Source organism: Aedes albopictus, chromosome 2 (genome assembly GCF_035046485.1).
Source record: "Aedes albopictus strain Foshan chromosome 2, AalbF5, whole genome shotgun sequence".
In the NCBI taxonomy this organism is placed as follows: Eukaryota; Metazoa; Arthropoda; class Insecta; order Diptera; family Culicidae; genus Aedes; species Aedes albopictus.
In genome coordinates, this window is record NC_085137.1 from 195141602 (window position 1) to 195160698 (window position 19097).

The 19097-nt window shown below is 37.4% G+C and overlaps 1 protein-coding gene across 1 annotated transcript in view; it reads right to left on the minus strand.

Moving 5' to 3' along the window:
• The window catches only part of LOC109409635 (platelet-derived growth factor receptor beta), a gene marked incomplete in the record, with an annotated part of 434203 nt that overhangs the window by 183653 nt on the left and 231453 nt on the right, over positions 1–19097 (minus strand). The window contains 1 exon segment of the mRNA XM_062850911.1: positions 5480–5618. Within this exon segment, the coding sequence (XP_062706895.1) occupies positions 5480–5536 (57 nt within the window).

Consider the following 19097-nt stretch of genomic DNA (forward strand, 5'->3'; position numbering starts at 1 on the left):
AATACAACCAAAACTTGCGCTGTTGTAACTTTTATATAACATGTGTGTTGCTTGGGAGAGGTCCAATTTTGAGAAAAGCTGGCAGAAACTCAATTTTTGAGCATGTCTTATATGGGATACAGTATATCGAGCATTCATCCATAATACCAGGAGCACTAACTGGCATTTAAAAAATTTGTAAACATTAATTTAGGAGCTTGTTACAGCACCGAATAGCTGCTGATGGAAAACAGTACTGAATTTTTGATAAAGAACACAAACAAGTTCAACCACTACAAAAGTCTATTGATATAAGTTATACAATTGCTTTCAAAAGTTTATTTGTAAGTTCTTGTGTTTATCAGACATCTGCAATGGAGCAAGAGATCAAAATAACACTTATGGCTTCATAATTGACATTACATATGTATCATTAGTACGAGAAATTCTTACACTTCGACTTCAAAGTGTCTTACAAATCGCTCCCCGCTACTCCCCGCGGGGAGATTCCGTTCAAATGCTTGTTTATGTATGCAGAATCGGTTAAGGAAAAATGTAACTGCCAAGAGCTGCCAAAACAATAGCGCCATGATGATATGTGTATAGTAAAATTGTATGAAAAACATCCATTTTGTTCGGTTTTTTTTTCGAAGAAATCGACAAAAAATTTAAATGCCTTTAAAATGAAATTGAGCGCTAAATCATGTTCCAATACATTCATTTAGGCTGAAACTAGCAGACTACTATGATTTGGCAATTTTTGCCAGGTATTTTCAAACCAGGACCACTGTGCGGCTTATCCGGAAAATTAGACAGGCAATGTTATTTTTCCTTGAGTTAGAATCACGGAATTTAGCCATTCAATCAAGGTTGTTATAAGGGTAAAATTCTATGATTAGATTACAGTGGTACTCTTAGAGATTTGGGTACTTGGCGTAATTGGGGTTTTAAATTAAGAAAAATATATTGATTTTTTGATTTTATACGAAAGAGCACCTTTTTCTGAACCACCATGATTTTTTTCAGATTTTTAGAACTTCATTTTGGTACCTAAAATCGCTTTCGAATAGATTTCTCGAAATCACCTTTTGACAGCTGGCCAACTGCTTGACAGCTCCGCCCAGTACAAAATGCGACGAGGGGTGATTCGACAAATCGCCCCCATACAAACTTCAAACTGATTTTAAAATAGGTTCCCGGGCACCAAAATTCATGAAAATTTGGATTTCGGCTCAGTTTTGCATGCAGATTCTGAATATGGACTTAACTCAACACCGCTAAAGAAGCCAATTTCTTGTGGATTTTGGTGGAAATCAAGTTTGATGATTGGGGATTAAATCCTGAATAATTCGAAGGGTTTATTTCTTTAGAATTTTTCCTGGAACTCTTAATTATTGACAATCTTGAGAAGGCTCGAATTAAAAAAAAACCTGGCAGCCATGACCCCTTCCCTGTCCCCTTCTGGCTACGCCCATGATTTCAAGGAAGGTTCAGGAAATGTTTAGAAGGCTTTCATGCTGTTTTAGTGTTTGAAGTGATATCAGGGATAAATATTCCCTGAAACACCCTTGAAACCACCTAAAACTCCCGTGAATACCCCTGAAACCCCATGAAACTCTTTCAGATCCCCTTGAAACGCCTTTGAAACATCATAGAACGCCCATGAAACCCCCTGAAATACCCCTAGCATCCCCTGAAGCATCATGGAAAGCCTCCAGAACACTCCTGGAAACCCCTGGATCGCCAATTGCACCCCATTGACGAATTTCGCCCCAAATCGTATTCGGAGTTGGCAGCACCCTCTCAGATTACAATGAAACTTTCTGGGTGTATAGACCTTGACTAGATAAGCCACTTTGCATACCTAGTTTCTTCAAAAATTATCTAGACTATCTTTTGAAAAGGGCTATACTTTTTTTTACCGATTTTTGCCTTTCTCGTACACTAAGTGTACTGGAAAGGCTATATGTTCACTCCAAAAATGAAATTTTGAAAGAAGGCCGGGAGGGTCGAGTCACATATACCAATCGACTCAGCTCGACGAATTGAGGTGATGTCTGTGTGTGTGTATGTATGTGTATGTATGTGTGTGTGCATGTGTGTATGTATGTGTGTGTATGTGTGTATGTGTACAAAAAAAACTTACATCACTTTTTGATAGTATACCTCATCCGATTTTAATGACCGACAGTTCATTCGACGCGGAATCTGGTCCCATTATTTCCTATTAAAAATGGTTTGGATCGGTCCAGCCGTTCCGGAGTTATGGCCATTTAGGTGTTCTGGACCAGTACCCTTGAAAGGGGTCATACATAAAAATGTAACAAACACATACATGCGACACATCAAACTGCGGCATTTTCGAATGCCTGATAAACAGTTAGCAATAAAACAGTCCCAGACTGTATCTGAACCGGTAGTGTTCCGGAATCGGTTCCGGGTGTCCCGCCGGAAGTGGCCATATATAAAAATAAATCAAATCCATGCATGCGACATATCGAAGCGTGGCTTTTTTGATAACCGAATGAAACGTGGCAAGAAAATAGTCTCAGACTATATCAGAACCGGTAGTGTACCGGAACCGGTTTCGGATGTCCCGCTGGAAGTGGCCAAATATTAAAGTGATCCAAAACTATGCATGCGACACCTCAAATTGCGGCAATTTCGATAATCTGATGAACAGTTAGCAAGAAAACAGTATCAGACAACATCTGAACCGGTAGTGTTCCAGCACCGGTTCCGGATGTCCCGCTGGAAGTCGTCAAATATAAAAGTGCTCCAAAACCATGCATGTGACACATCAAACTGCGGCATTTTTGATAACTTGATAAGCAGTGGGCAAGAAAACGGTCTCCGACCATGTCTGCTTTTTAGATAATGAAAGGTTGGCATAAAAAATACTCTGACCATATCTGAACCGGCAGTGTTTCGGAATCGGTTCAGGTGTCCCGCCGGAAGTGGCCGTATATTCAAGTGAACAAAACTTTTGCATGCGGCACATCAAATCACGGCTTTTCCGACAACTGATGACCGGTTATCAAAGAAGTAGGCTAAGAGCACATTAGGGACTGCCAGTAGTGCCTAAACTAGTTCCGGGTTTCCTTCCAAAAGTGGCTTAATTTAAAATTGAACCAAACCCACATATGTGACACAGCAAAGCGCGGCTTTTTTGATAACCTTATAAACGTTAGCAAGTAAATAGGCTCAGACTATTTAAGGGACTACCGATTGTGATACGCAACCGGTTCCGTGCCGGAAGTGAAACCAAACCCATGCATGCGATACCTCAAATCACGGCTCTTTAGATAACATGATGAACAGTTGCAAGAAAATAGACGCAAGCCATATCAATGTGTTACGGAACCGATTCCGGGTGTTCCGCCAGAAATGGTCAAACATAAAAGAGAACCAATACATGTGACATATCAATGACTCATTTAGTAACATGATTAACGCCAGCAAATAATCTCTGATCATATCTGGGAGAACCGATAGTGTTCTAGAACCCGCCGGAAGTAGTAAACCATAGCGACGATTTTGATAATCTGATGAACGATAAAATAGAAGTGATGCAGTTATTAAATAGAAGTGAACCAAAATCATGCTATCATATGAATAAAGTTAACCTTCTTCATGCATTAGCTGACGCACACCCCGCTGCCGTAGTGCATGGAATGTCGTCAAACAGTCAACTGAAAGGTCTGATATTGTTTAGCTTTGTTTTGTTGTTGAACAAAACATCGGAATATGTATCATCAATAAGTTTCCCAAATCGATGATGGCTTTGTTAAAATTGTTGCTTTTCTATATAAAGTGTTCTCAGGATTCAGGAACATTTTGGCTAACGTCGATGGAAAGATCATGAGTACATATTCGACGAGAAAGGCACTATCACCACTAGGTGGATTAATCTGGTTTTTTTCAAATGTGTTTAATAAAAAAATTCAATTAATATATTTAAATAAATACTTTATTACAAATGGTTTCTCTTAGAAAATGGCGAATTTCGTCCTAAATCATATTTAAATGCCTTTTTCAAAAAACAGTCTAGATAAATTTTGAAGAAACTGAGTATGCAAAGTGGTTTATCTAGTCAAAGTCTACACACCAAGATAGTTCCATTGTAATCTGAGAAAGTGCTGCTAACTCCAAATACGATTTGGGGCAAAATTCGTCATTTCATAAGAGAATACATTTAAGTATTCATTTAAATATAAAAAATGGATTGATTGAATGAATAAGACAAAATCTCCTTGAATAAATGAGACACAATCTCGTAACAAATTGTGTTTCATTGGATTCTGAGATGATTACGACCTTCACTGGTTTAATTTTTGATAATAAAAGACACTGAAAAAAAATCGTTTGGATATGAAAAAGTTTTTGTAAGAAAAACTTTTTTTCCTTAAAAGTGCCCATTTTGTAGTGTATGTACGGTTGGTAGGGAACATATTTACCTATCTGGAGACAAAATTTCATCGAAATCGAAAATTGTGTGTTTTTTGTAAATTGACTTTGAATTTTTAAAAACGTTTTTTTTTTCAGTGTTGGGCTCAATTTGAATTTTTTTTTCAATATATTTCTTGAAACTTGACGTATTTAGTGACTATCACCCATACAACACTTTCTTGTAGGAGTAGTCAATTTTTTAGTAAACACATTAGAAAAAAAATCGGTAAAAAAAGTTTAGCCCTTTTCAAAAGATAGTCTAGATAATTTTTGAAGAAACTAAGTATGCAAAGTGGCTTATCTAAATAAGGTCTACACACCCAGAAAGTTTCATTGTAATCTGAGAGGGTGCTGCCAACTTTTTTTCGATTTTTCGCGAATTCCGTCCATTGTAACGTACTGAAATTCCATTGGGACCTCCAGAACTCTCTGAATCCCTCTGAAACTTCCTTGGAACGCCATTGAAACCCCTTGAAAACTCCTGGAATTTTTCTAAAGCCCACTAGGACACCTCTGGAATATCACTGTAACTCCCCTGATACCGCTTGAAATGCAGGATTAAATAGTGAAAAAAAAATCTGGCAGTCATGCTAACAGCTTAGGTTATGCCAGTGTTCAACAATTTAATCATGGATGCATAATGAAAGTGAGATAATTTTAAATAAATAACAATGAAAATGATATTTTAAACAATATTTAGATCTAGATCTAAAGGACATCCTCCCAGTTTTTGTAACTATGATGTGACTTTGATATTTATGTTCGGTTAGCCATTAGCTTATTTCACAACACCAATTTCTTTAAATCAATCCTAAGAATTGTGCAGTTTTCGTGTCATCAGCGCAGCGCTACACAATTTTCAATTAAATTGCACCTATTTAATTACACACATGTTAAAGCATCTACATCTTACATTTTTATTGAGCGAGAATTACTTCAGTTCGATTCATAATGAATATTGCAGAAACTGTTCAATATTTGGCGAACCACTCTAGTTATGGACGTTTCCTAATGTCTAGTGCAGATTATGAACACCCTATCCCTTACTCACCCGACTCATGCCGATAAGGAGACTAGCGACCACTAGTGTCTTGATTAATGACTCCATGTATTTTATTCTGATGCCATATTACGCTGCTTATCATTGGAACGTTTGTCGTTATCGATGGTGGGAGGGGTTACAAGAAAAAATCCTGTAAAAGAGAAAAAGAAACACTTGGACTTTAGTTGATTGATAGTACCTAGGATGAGAACGTTGTTCTGAAATTACGTATGGGCAGAATGGCTTGAAGGTGTTATGTATTTATGTATCTCAAAATATGTACAACCATTGGTTGCCTTATTGTATTGCTCGTGGAGCACAGCTGCACCATCTTACTTGATGTACACAGAACCATCAACTAACTGTTCAACAGCCAGAAGGGTTTCGATCCTAATTCTATTTACATTCTATATTATCCTTCCGCGCTTTAGTACTACATATAAGAAGGAAAAGAAAAGTATTGCCTACGAAAATAGAGCTAAATACACGCTCCAGAATCTTCCGTATGCCTCATAGAATGGAGGAACGAAATGCGATAAGATTTCCTCCTTAAGATTCAAGTTATCGAATGGAGAATTTTGAATGAAGTTTTTTTTCATGGAAAACATTTTTCATCTTAGCAAGGGTTGGGATCGTTGGGATACAATCGCTGCTGAGACGCTTTTTCTAATATGGCATCACATCATCACAGTGTACCTATAACATTATTGTTATCGTTTGCAATACACAGCTCTTTGTCAAGCGTCCAACTTTACCGCTGCTCGTTATATGTACTTACTTTTGAAAGTTTGCGTTATGCGTTGAACCCTTGTATGAAGATGAACATGGGATGAAATGTTTTTTTTTTTCAGGTTGACACAGGGCCTCCATACAAAAGTCGTATTTTGGTCATGTTGATATCGTGATTTCGGTGAAACTGTTCGGCGTGAGAATATTTTTTACTTGTAAAAAATAACGCTTTAAAATTGAAACATTACTAAACTAAAACGTTATCAGTTTCACAGCCAATAACTCAAGTTCATTCATTTCTACCAATCAAGTTGAGCGGATATCAATTGACATTAGACATTCCAACAACGCTTCTATTAACGGACATAGGGGGACTGGTCCCGACTGGTCACACATTAGTAGCAACAAGCAGCTTAAAATCTTAAGCTTCTCATCGTCTATTGAAAAGCAATTGTACGAAAGCGACTAGCAGCGCACTCGATTTTCCCCTTGGCTTCACTGATTACGTTTCCGTTTATCATGTCAATTTGTTATCCTTTTCATATTGGTAGAAATGATACATCCAATACTGTTTGCGTAAAATGTTATTGAACAGTACGTCATAATAATCATTTGTGGAGCAATTGAACCGGAATATCATGATTTATCAACCGACCAGAATATTATTTCAGTTGAGGCAGACTGTTATGTATGCAGGTACAGGGGATGGCCAAAATGTTTGGGATAGGCAACTTTTTTTCTCCCACAAAAAAAAAATCAACACGCTGTAACTTTTCATAGAGTGCATTAAAAAATCTCAAATTTTGACTGTTTGTCAACCTATTATATGTGCATCATTGGTACAAATTTGGGGTTGATTGATTAATATTTCGCAAAGTTAGAACCGTTCGGGTAAAACACCATTTTTTAGACAACTAATTTTCGAACTGTCATACCTCGGAAACCAGTTTACCGAAGTGAACGATTTTTTTAACGTTTATCAACAATATATTGATACTTAATACGACGTTATAAAATGTAATATTTCCTCACGGCGAATTAAGTTATACCGGGTTGAAATTTTTACCCATATAGAGGAAAATAAGTCAAACTTACAATACCACACAAAAATTATTAAATGTGGTCTTCCTTCAATCAAAATAGGCTCTAAGTTATCTGATTAGAGATAGTTTGAGAACAGAAGTGGAAAATCTTTGGATATCAACACTAAAATTTATTGACACTGATGTAAAAAAAATACATTTTTTCGAGAAAAATCCAAAAAGTGTCAATCCATGATAACTTTTTTCCCCGTTTAAAAAGTACCTATGTTTTAATAGTTTGTGAAGCATTCACATATTGTTAGTGTGCGTTCAAAATTTTATTCAATTCGGCTCACTGGTTTCCGAGATATGACAGCTCAAAAATGAGTTGTCTAAAAAATAGTGTTTTACCCGAACGGTTCTAACTTCGCGAAAAATTATTCAATCGAGCCCAAATTTGTACCAATGATGCACATATAATAGGTTGACAAACAGTCAAAATTTGAGATTCTTTGATGCACTCTATGAAAAGTTATTGCATGTTGAATTTTTTGGTGAGAGAAAAAAAAGTTGCCTATCCCAAACATTTTGGCCATCCCCTGTATATGTACTAGCGTGGGTCATTAAGGTTATCACGTCCAATTGTATGGGTGGCCCTTTTGAAGATGTATAGGTGCGTTTTGGGAGAAAACAAATGCACATCAATTCGTGTTGTTCAAAATTATGGAATTTACCATAATACAATAGGTAAATTTTCATACATCGCCTCGGAAAAAAATAAATTAGATCAAGTTTTGGTTTTTGGTTCCATTTCCTATCCTGAACCGATAGGCAACCCGCCTAAATAGACATTACAAAATTATAACAAGCTGTGTTATTTTGTTAGAATATTTTTTTATAACAAAGGGTGTTATAAAACATGTACCGTCAGTAGTTGAAATCACAATAATTCTAACAAAATTCCCAATAAAAAGACCAAAAATGTAATAACTTTTGTTATGATCATAACAAAAAAAAAATACAAAACTTGTTCCATAAAATATGATAGAAATTAACAAAATTATAACAAATTGTGTTATAATTCCTAGGACACCTTTTAGGGTTAAAACTTTTTTTACAAGTGCAGTAACAATCATATGCGACTGTAAAAATCAATATACGATTTCTACGATTTCGTTCACTTCGTATACGACGCAAGTGTGACGCAAACGATCGATATACAACATTGTTATGGTTGTATACGATTTTACCGATTTTGATAATACCTTTAGGTAGCAAGCTCGATATAGCAGATTCATATACGATGTGATGCGACGATTTCCACGACTCAAAGAAATCATATATACGATGCTAGCGAACTTGTAGCTTGACACTATGAATGTATGTTTTTCCCACGATTCTATCCGACTCTGTGCGATCCTACCGATAGTATCTCGCACCTTTTATGATCGGAGACGACTATGTGAAACAAAAACGCAATTAAAATTTTATTTGGCATAAAATGCGATTTGACGCAATCATTGTCAACAAATATACAAATTATTATACAATTTTGATTGAATATATGAAAATATACGATCTTTTCCACACAAAGGTTTACGATATGTAGTTGGCTGGGAAGCACGCTATCATCACTTATGAAAAAAAAAATCGAATTTCATTCTTACTTTTAGGTTGATAAAACACATTAGGGATACTTTAAAAAAAAAGGCTTCAAACAACTTATTCGAAGACACTATCCTTTTAAAATCAGTTGTTCATGCCTAAAATAATTTCTATAACGAAATTGGGCCTTTGGAAACAGTGTGGCGCTAGACGTAAAAGAATTACACAGCTGCCTTTAACCCTTACGAGCCGGAGGGGTCATATATGATCCCAACATTGAAACGGCTGTATAAATTCACCCGTTCGATAAAACAGAATACTGTCTTCGGCAAAGTTGTTGCAAATTGAGGGAAAAATGGGAATATTTCTATTTGGGGCTTCATTGGTAACCTAGAACATCCTGAACACCATGAAATTTGGAAAAACGAAACAATTGACATACCAATTGTTTTAAAAGCTGAACCTAGATGTGGATTACGTTTATATGTATTTATTTAACCTTCGTCGAGAATATCATAAGGTGTTTTATATTCTGGGATGTTCTAGAGGTGTTCCAAACTGTCATATAGTGAAATTCTTCAAATCTACAAGAATAATTTTATACATTTTCGCCAAAAATAAAAGCATTGCATAACCTACTGGGATTAGGGCCCATATAGCCGAGGCGGTAAACGCACGGGTATTCAGCATGACCATGCTGAGGGTGACGGGTTCGATTCCCGGTCGGTCCAGGATCTTTTCGTAAAGGAAATTTCCTTGACTTCCTTGGGCATAGAGTATCTTCGCGCCTGCCAGACGATATACACATGCAAAATGGTCATTGGCAGAGGAAGCTCTCAGTTAATAACTGTGGAAGTGCTCATAGAACACTACGCTGAGAAGCAGGCTTTGTCCCAGTGAGGACGTTACGCCAAGAAGAGGAGGAGGAACCTACTGGGATTCATGATGCTCTTGACGTCTACAATGTCATTTATAGATACTATAGGAATTTTCCAGGTCAGCCAAACTACCTTGGAGTTCAGAACTTCAGGTCTACACTAGTAACAGTATCCATTTCTGTTATACTGAGTAACGGTGCTTCACCAACCGCAGTTACTGGAGCAATCTGAAGTCTACTAGCTTATTATAAACCTTTGGGACATTCAGGGTCGTCCAAACGGTTCTATAATGAAGTCCTTCAAATCTACAAGAATAACTTTATGTGTTTTCGCCATAGCTAATAGTATTGCATAATCTGCTGGGATCCGCGAAGCTCTTGAAATCTCAAATGTCATTTAAAGACACTGCAGGGATATTTCAGGTCAGCCAAACTACCTTGGAGTTCAAGACTTCAGGTCTACACTCGCAACAACAGCAAAATTTGCTATACTGAGTTACGTTGCGTATTTAAAAAAGACAATTACACCGTCTTCGACCTTGCGGCCTCTACAGACAGAACATTACTAACATTAGACAACGGACAGCACGTATTACACCCAGTGGTCCAGTGGAAAATTTTCCGTTTGACGAAAAATTTTCCCCGATTGGAGCGGTAATCAAACCCACACTCTCAGGCTTACGAGACACCTAAACGACTGACGCCGCTAACCGCTCGGCTACGAAGCCCACCTACCAGTACTACCAACTACCAGTATCCGTGGTTACTGGACCAATCTGAAGTCAACTTTTTTATTATAAAACTTTGAGACATTCAGGATTTTCCAAACAGTTCTATAATGAAGTCCTTCAAATCTACAAGAAAATCTTTATGTGTTTTTACCATAAATAATAGCCTAAGCATAATCTGCTGAGATCCGGGATGCTCTTGAAATCTCAAATGTCATTTAGAGACACTATGGGAATATTCCAGGTCAGCCAAACTATCTTTGAGTTCAGAACATCAGCTACAGGGGATTGACAAAATGATCGGGACAGGCAAAATTTTCACTTTTCAAAAAATGTTTAACTAGCTGTAACTTTTCGAAAAGTGCATCAAATATTCTCAAATTTTTACTGTAAGTTCATCAACTAGTTGTGTATCAGTGGTCAAAAGATCGGGCTATTCTCGATGAAGTTATAAAGATTCTTGAAAAAGGTATAATTATCCGATAGCCATCTTTGAGCTGGTATATCTCCGGATTCAATGAACCGAATGCAATGAAATTTTGACCATTTATGACTCTTATAATGAGCTATAAAAAACCTTCGACTTAACTTGAAATTCTTAACACGGAAGAAAATTATAACGATTAGATTATCTATATATATCTATCTTCTATATATATCTTCTATCTTCTATATATATAAAAATGAATTTCCGTCTGTCTGTCTGTCTGTCTGTCTGTCTGTCTGTCTGTCTGTCTGTCTGACCGCTATGCATTCGGAAACCACTGAACCGATCGGTGTGAAATTTTGTATGCAGATGGGCATGGGACCGGGGAAGGTTCTTAGCATAGTGTGAGACTCCTCCGGTCTCTGGAAAGGGGGGCTCCCATACAGATGAAGTTTGCGGGTGATTTCTCTAGGGATCTGTATGACAAAAAACACAGTAGGAAGGCAGTACGACGTTTACTGGGACAGTCATAGCATAAATAATTAGATAGTGACACAACATGACTCTAAAGGACCGAGAGAAAATGATCGCAATTACTTCAATTATGATGGCCGTCGGAGCCGTAGCGTTCTACCAGTTATTCAACAGACACAAGTTAGTACGTCGTTTCACCGACCCGCTGTACAACCAATCAGTAAACATCGCTACTAATCCGGACGAGTGCCACATGGTGATTGGGCTGCTGCGGAATCATTGCCGGGAGTTCCGGTGCTGGGGATCATATGCAAGTGGGTCAATGAGCAAGGCAAGAGGCGTCCGGTCGCCCAGCTTCAGTTGACCTCGCACCTAGGTCTGTGTGCTATGTTATGCTGATTCGGCTATGCGAAATGCAGCGGATCCCATCGGAGCTGGGTTACCTTCTGAATGACCCGGCCACAGTCAAGGTTGACGTTGACTCACTGAAAGATAATAGATTTCTGAAGAGCGACTACAACCAGAAGGTAGAGAGCACGCTGGATCTGTAACACCTGGCCGATCGATGCGGAGTATCGGGTCCCTACGAAATAAAAAAATTGGCCGAGAAGAAGCTTGGCGTCAAACTAGACAAATACTGGCGTATCAGGACTTCAAACTGGGAAAACACACAGCTCTCGGAACGCCAGATTAGATGCGCAGCCAGCGGTGCCCATGTGACGGTGGAGATGTTTCGGACGTTTGCCAAAAAGGCTGTTCCGCGGTGAGTATCAAGCACAATCCCTATTTAATCCAGTTAGCGATAGATGCTAGAAAAAGTTGTCATCGTTAGCCATTAAAAAATATTGAATTGGTGATTACCATTCCCAGATAAATATTTACCAGCCAAAAACCTGGCTAGGGTAAAAGAAGACGCTGGATGTATCCATCAACGCCAAACGCACGATAGCGACCCGTGCAAAACCGCTGTACGCCAACTATCTCATGCAGGCCTAGGAGGTGCTGTGCACCTGCGATCACAAGAATCAATCACATAAAAAAAGTGGCGGAAATCATAATTGATCCGTCGACTTATACTATCCGTCTTAAGTTCGAACCAAATTACACTAGGAATACATAAGTGAATTTTGTCAGACCCTTTTCGGAGCACAGTGCTTACCTTGAAAAGACGGGCCGGGGCAGGTTCCTGGCATGGTTTGAGACACCTTCCCCTCAGTGCGATGACCTTAAGCACTTTTGATAAGACGCCGTCCACAAATTACGTAACGCTCAAGGGGGAGTATTGGGGGGGGGGGGGGTGGGATACAGTCGAGCGTTACGGACCATACAAAATGTTTAGGATTTTCATACAAAAAATCTTTTGAAAAACTCCAAATAGTCTACTATCCGGAATTTTGGTTCCCATATATCACGAAAACATATTTTTCTAATGTTTTGGAAACTCATTCCTCTAGGGATTGCTCTTGAAATTTCTCCACGAATTCTTTTAGGAATTCCTCCAGAAATTCTTTTAGAAATACCTCCAGGGATTTCTATAGAGATTCCTCCGGGGATTCATCCACGCATTCCTTCAGGATTTAATTCTGGGACTCCACCAGAAATACCTTTAAGAATTCCACCAGGAATTCCAGCAGATATCATCTCAGGAATTCCTGCAGAATTTACCTCAGGAATTCTTGATTTCATCCAGGCGTTTCCTCCAGGATTGCCACCAAGAATACCTCCAGAAATTATCCCAAGAATTGATCCAGGAATTGATCCAGAAAATTCTCCAGGGATTCCTTTTTGAAATTCTTTCAAGAATTTCTTTAGTATTTCCTCCAGGAGTTTTTCCAGAGATTGCTCCGGGAATTCTTCCAGGGTTTCCTTGAGGAATTTTTCCAGAAATTTTCCCTCCAGGTATTCCTCCAAGGATTCCTCCAGAGATTTATCCAGGAATTGGTTCAAGGAATTCCTTCAGGAATCCCACCAGCATTTGCAGGGATTCCTTCAGTAGTTCTTCTGAAGATTTCTCAAGGATTCCTCGAGGAATCCCTTCAGTGATTCCTCCAGGTATTCATCTATTCTTCAGGATTTTTTTAAGGATTCTCCCAGGAAATGCACCTGAAAGTTTTCCAGCGATTATTCAAAAAAAGCCTCCAGAAATTCCTCCAGGAATTCCTCTGAAGATTTCTCAAGGAATTAATCTGAATGTTCCTCAAGAAATAACAAGGCACAGGTATGTCTCCAGGTATTCCTTCAGAACCTTCTCTAGGGAATCTTCTAGGAATCACACTAGGAATTCCCCCAGGAATTCTTTTAGGAATACCTCCAGGCATTCCTCCAGGAGTTCCTCAAGGCATTTTTTTCAGGAATTGATTTTGGGATTCTTCCAGAAATACCTTTGGGAATTCCATCAGGAACTCAGAAATTTCCTCTGGAATTCTTGCAGAAATTAATCCAGTAATTCGTTCAGAAATAACAACGGTAATTTATTCAGGAATTTTTCAAGGAACTCATCCTCCCCCGAACGCGTTATTCCAAGAATCCAGGGATTCCTCCAATGATTCCTCCATAGATTTCTCCAGGAAGTGAAATGGTGGCCTTTTCTTAACAAAAGTGAAACCATAGATAGAATTTATTCGGGCTATTCAAACACAAAATGTATATTTCTCAGGTGAAAAGCATGTTCTGATAGAAAATCTGTTCTATTATACACACACGACGTTCAATTATATAAACAACTGACTCTGCATACCCTTTGTAGTCGATGAAATATTAGAACGGTCGGCATGATTTTTTTTTGCACGGTTCAATTCGACTTCAGGGTGGCTATGTTTAGATGTATAATAAGTTGGGAAAATAAAATACATAATTTATTAAAAAAAACTGTGACATTACTAAAATATGCATGAGATGCAAAGAATTTCAAAAACAACACAATAAAATAATATTAAATGCGATAGATAATTGTAAAAAAAAACTACATCACCAAATGGGCAATACAAGGTTTGCCGGGTCAGCTATAATTATAACGATTAGATTATTTTTCTAATAAAATACCAAATTATCCAAAACTTCATCATCGTTTCAAAATTCAAGATGCAAATTATAGTTCATTTAATTTCCCTCTAATTGACTGATATATAAATGTGTTTTAAAGGAAAGTAACAACATAGCTGCCAATAAATTAAAATGGTAATGGGATGCATATTAAAAATAGATCAATTTACTGTAAAATCGTAAAATAAATGAAATCGCTATAACTTTTTCTGTTGTTAAAAAATTTAAGTTAAGTCAAACGTTTTTCAGAGTTCATTATAAGAGTCATAAATGGTCAAAATTTCATTGCCATCGGTTAATTAAATCCGGAGAAGTTGGCTATCGGATAATTATACCTGTTTCAAGAATCTTCATAACTTCGTGGAGAATAGTCCGATATTTTCCAAATTTAAACCACTGATACACAACTAATTAAAGAACTGACAGTAAAAATTTGCGAATATTTGATGCACTTTTCGAAAAGTTACAGCTAGTTAAACATTTTTTGAAGAGTGAAAATTTTGCCTGTCCCGATCATTTTGTCTATCCCCTGTATATGTGACATACTGAGTAACGTTTCATAATCAATCGCGGTGACTGGACCAACCTGAAGTCTTCTATGTATTATAATAAACCTTTGGGATATTGAGGGTCGTACAAACAATCCTTAAGTTTAGCTCTTGATAGTAACAGTAGTTATTCTCACAATGAACTTTAAACTGTAGGGGAGACTGGGTAGACTTGATGCCTTTTTCTTAATTTGCCTGTAACTTTAAGAAAAAAACAACAAAACTTGATCCGTTTTTCGCACAGAATGGCAGGTAAACATCTATTGTAAGTTTATACACAACAGAAGGACTTTAAATTATTGTTAAAGTTTTCAAAACTGTGTTTTTATGGAGGCATGTCTTATGAAGTATTTTGTAAAAATGGGTCACAATTGATCCCCTTTTGAGCACATGTTTAATTTAAAGGGAAAATAACTCCAGAAGCTTCCCATTCATTTTCTTTTCAAGTTTTCTTGTATTTTTGATGAAAATGGTACATTTGAAAACATATAAGATTTCCTTAAATTGTTAAGGATATGCCGTATTTTGAAAATGGGGAGACTTGATCCCCCTTCAATGGTGTGTAATAAAATAATAATTATCTGAAACGTTTTATCATTGAATATACTAGAATTCCGAGTAAATAGAGGCTTCCAAATATTTTATTTTTTGCATGTATAATGTGTGTGTAATCCTCGGGGGATCAAGTCTCGCCATGTCACTGTTATATACACTGAGCTACATTAATCAAAATATTTATATAACAGCCTTGTGTGGATAAATACGTTTAATAGTATTTCATTTAAACTATGTATTGTGAAATTTTGACACGATTTGGTTCAATTTTCACAAAGTTATTGAGATTTTTCGGAATAGCCTAAAAGATTTTTGAAGGACTAAAAACAAACCATAAAAAATAATGCAATACACAATTAAAATCAATTGTTGCCAAAACATTGTCGTCTGTCCAGATGTTGTTTTGGAAAAAATATGCTAGAAGAAAACTGTTTTTGATTCCGAGAAAATATGGGGGGAACAAGTCTCCCCAGGGATCAAGTCTCCTCAGTCTCCCCTGATCTGTAATTCCCCTGGCATCTCATGAGTCATTTCAAGATAGTTTTGCGATATGCCAGATCAACAACATTACTCCGGAGACCATAGCTTCAGGTCTACACTTGTGGTTATAGCTTTTTCCACTACGTTAGGTAGTGTTACATAATCCATTGTACTTACTAAAGTAGTTAGAAAAACAATAAGCGTTGTTATATATATTTTTGGGATATTGTGGGCTTCCTTACTGTTATGAAACTTAGTTGATAAAAACCAACCACTGTAACTTTCAGAACACTTTTTTTTCTGTTCGGGACACAGGTCCGGATTAAAGATTGTGGGAGCCCGAGGTCCGAGCAAATGTGGGGGCCTCTCGGAGAGATGAGCAAAAACTTTTTTCTTTATTTTTGAACAGAGCTTGAGCAATATGAAAAATAAAGTTAATGTTAGCAACCAAAAAAGGTTTTTGTGGGGCCCCCTATAATGTGGGGGCCTGGGGCTTCCCAGCCCTTCTTAGATCCGGCCCTCTCGGGACATAACCACTGCGACCAATATTTAATATATTATGGTATACCCCGTGTCCTTTGTATTAATTTACAGTAGTAATTTTCAAGGAAGGATGATAGGTTCCGCTTTTAACACGCTCCTTTTTCAGCCAAAATCGGATCCCTCAACGAGAACGTCGAGAAATGATACCGATATTGACCATGCATCGGAACCCTAGTTCCTTCTATTTCAAACCAGTGAACACCGAATAAAATATTAGGAATACTAACCTATTTTTCCTAGTTTCAAGATCCATCTCGGCCACATCTAAAACCGAGACCTTTCACTTTCAACAAGGTGTGAAATTTAATAGGGTCCAAAGTGTTTTCCGCCACGCAACCCAAAAAGGTGATCTACCCACGCTACGGGCTCCGTAAAAGATCGAGCATATTTTAAACCCCCTCAACCATTCATCCATCAGCACGGGTTGCCTGACATCTTGGAATGGGGTTACCTGTTTGGTGGACTATTACCCCCGGAACAGGTGATCGGTCCGTAGTACTATTCTAAGCCGGCAACTACGCGGACTTCAGAAGACTAACAAATCGTAGCTTTGTATAATAAAAGAAGTTACCGTTACACCCGCAGACTTTAAGATCTAAACTCAAGAACAGTTTGGATGACCTTGGATATCACAACTGATCTGATATTGTCTATTAACCTTTCAGAAGACTTACTGGACATGATAGAAAACAAATCCCAAGTAACAATTTGTATCCTTTCTGCTCTTAGACATTATTTATTGAGGTTTTGTCATGGATTTGCTAAGCCCTTTAAGGTTTGGTGATGCAGTCTAAATTACCAAGCAGCTTTAACGATACGAGCAACTTTAAAACACTTTGTAGATATCTAGAAATTTATTGAATAAAACTTATCTGCTTGCCTTTTCGCCAATCAAAATATTCATTGTAACCGAGCTGTAAAGAGCGTATAAAAACTTGGTTTAAAAACCTATTTCTAAGCCGCAGGCATATCACGTCTTATCAGCTTTAAAACCTGATAGATTACATAAAGTCGTAATAAAGCCATCTTAAACCTTTTTGGAATAACCACTGGAAGCATTAAAGCTAGCTAAGGAGCCAGCAATGCGATCATATTTTGATCGATAGATTTATGCCACACAAACAGAAAAGGAAACAACTTTGTTTTATTCTATTTGAGGTAAATCTGATGGGAAAATCTCTGGTGGGCTTAATTTTTACAGCTAGGCGGCCAAACTAAACTTGTAATGCGCTTTTGTGACCGGGATTTCAGAAGCAACCGATGGGTGGTAGGGATGGCATCATTTGCTCTGGCTCCGGCATCATGGTATTTCACTTTTATGTGAGAAAAGCCAGATGCAACCGGTGTGCGAAAATCCTTATTGATTTTCACTGTATACTTACCATGCGAGCAAATAAAACAACTTAGAAAATGAAACACCACTGAAAATTTTGCGAAAATGGTTTGTTTACATTTCGCAGCAGCAGCGACTTCTTAAGAGCATACAGTCTGGGTCCACATTTTATAAAACCTATTTGTGTTTGAGTAGTGCACAAATTTATGCGTTAAGAATAAGTAGGTATACGCTAGTCTTCGCACCGTATTCATAAAGTACAGCAACTCTAGAACATGCTGCTTTTGCACCTAACTGATCTTAAACAATCTCAAACAAAACTAGGAGGGTTTAACATGACGGCATCCATATTTTCAACACGATGATCAATTCCTGCTTGGAAATTTTGTTCGCCATGTTGATGTTTGGATTGTGATTCGAATGCATAGTTTAGCAAGCTGGATTAAAATTGTTATTTTTAGAATGCCCAAATCCTCAAAATGGCGTGGCGCTTTGCTTATTCAGAAGTATTTTAATGCATTACACCGGCAATCTTTTTTGGCATGAATTTATATGTCATAGCAACAGAGATTTCCTCCGTGAAAATTGAAAACTAAATATTATTGACATGGATGACCGACATAATTATCGTTTTTTTATTATCATTAATTTGCAATTGCACTGCCAATTCATGTGATGATACTTGTTTCAGATTAACCTTAAAACTTTGGCTTTAATAGTTCTTTTAAGATGTTTTTTGAACTTTTAAACGGCTTATTTGTTTTCTTGCAACCTACAAACAGATCTTATCTATGCTGTGTAGTATACTACAAGAATATACCATAAAACCAAGTAGCATGTTCAACGTTTTAAGCAATGGTTTTAACTACCTCCTGTAGGGTGGGCCCTTTCGGGTTTAATAGGGTTTTATCATGGGTTTATTAGAGCTGTTAAAACCACTAAGCTTTAAAACAAGTTTTAACGGTTAGATTATAACAACAACTTGTATTCTATAAGAAAACTAAAAATGTTACTTGGGATCGTAGCTTTGTATAATGAAAGAAGTTACCAATACACCCGTAGACTTTAAGATCTAAACTCAAGAACAGTTTCGATGACCTTGGAAATCCCGACTGATCTGATATTGCCTATTATCCTTACAGAAGACTTACTGGACATGATAGATTACAAATCGTAGCTTTGCATAATGAAAGAAGTTACTGTTAATCCGTAGACTTTAGGATCTAAACTCAGGAATAATTTGGATGACCTAGGATATCCAGAA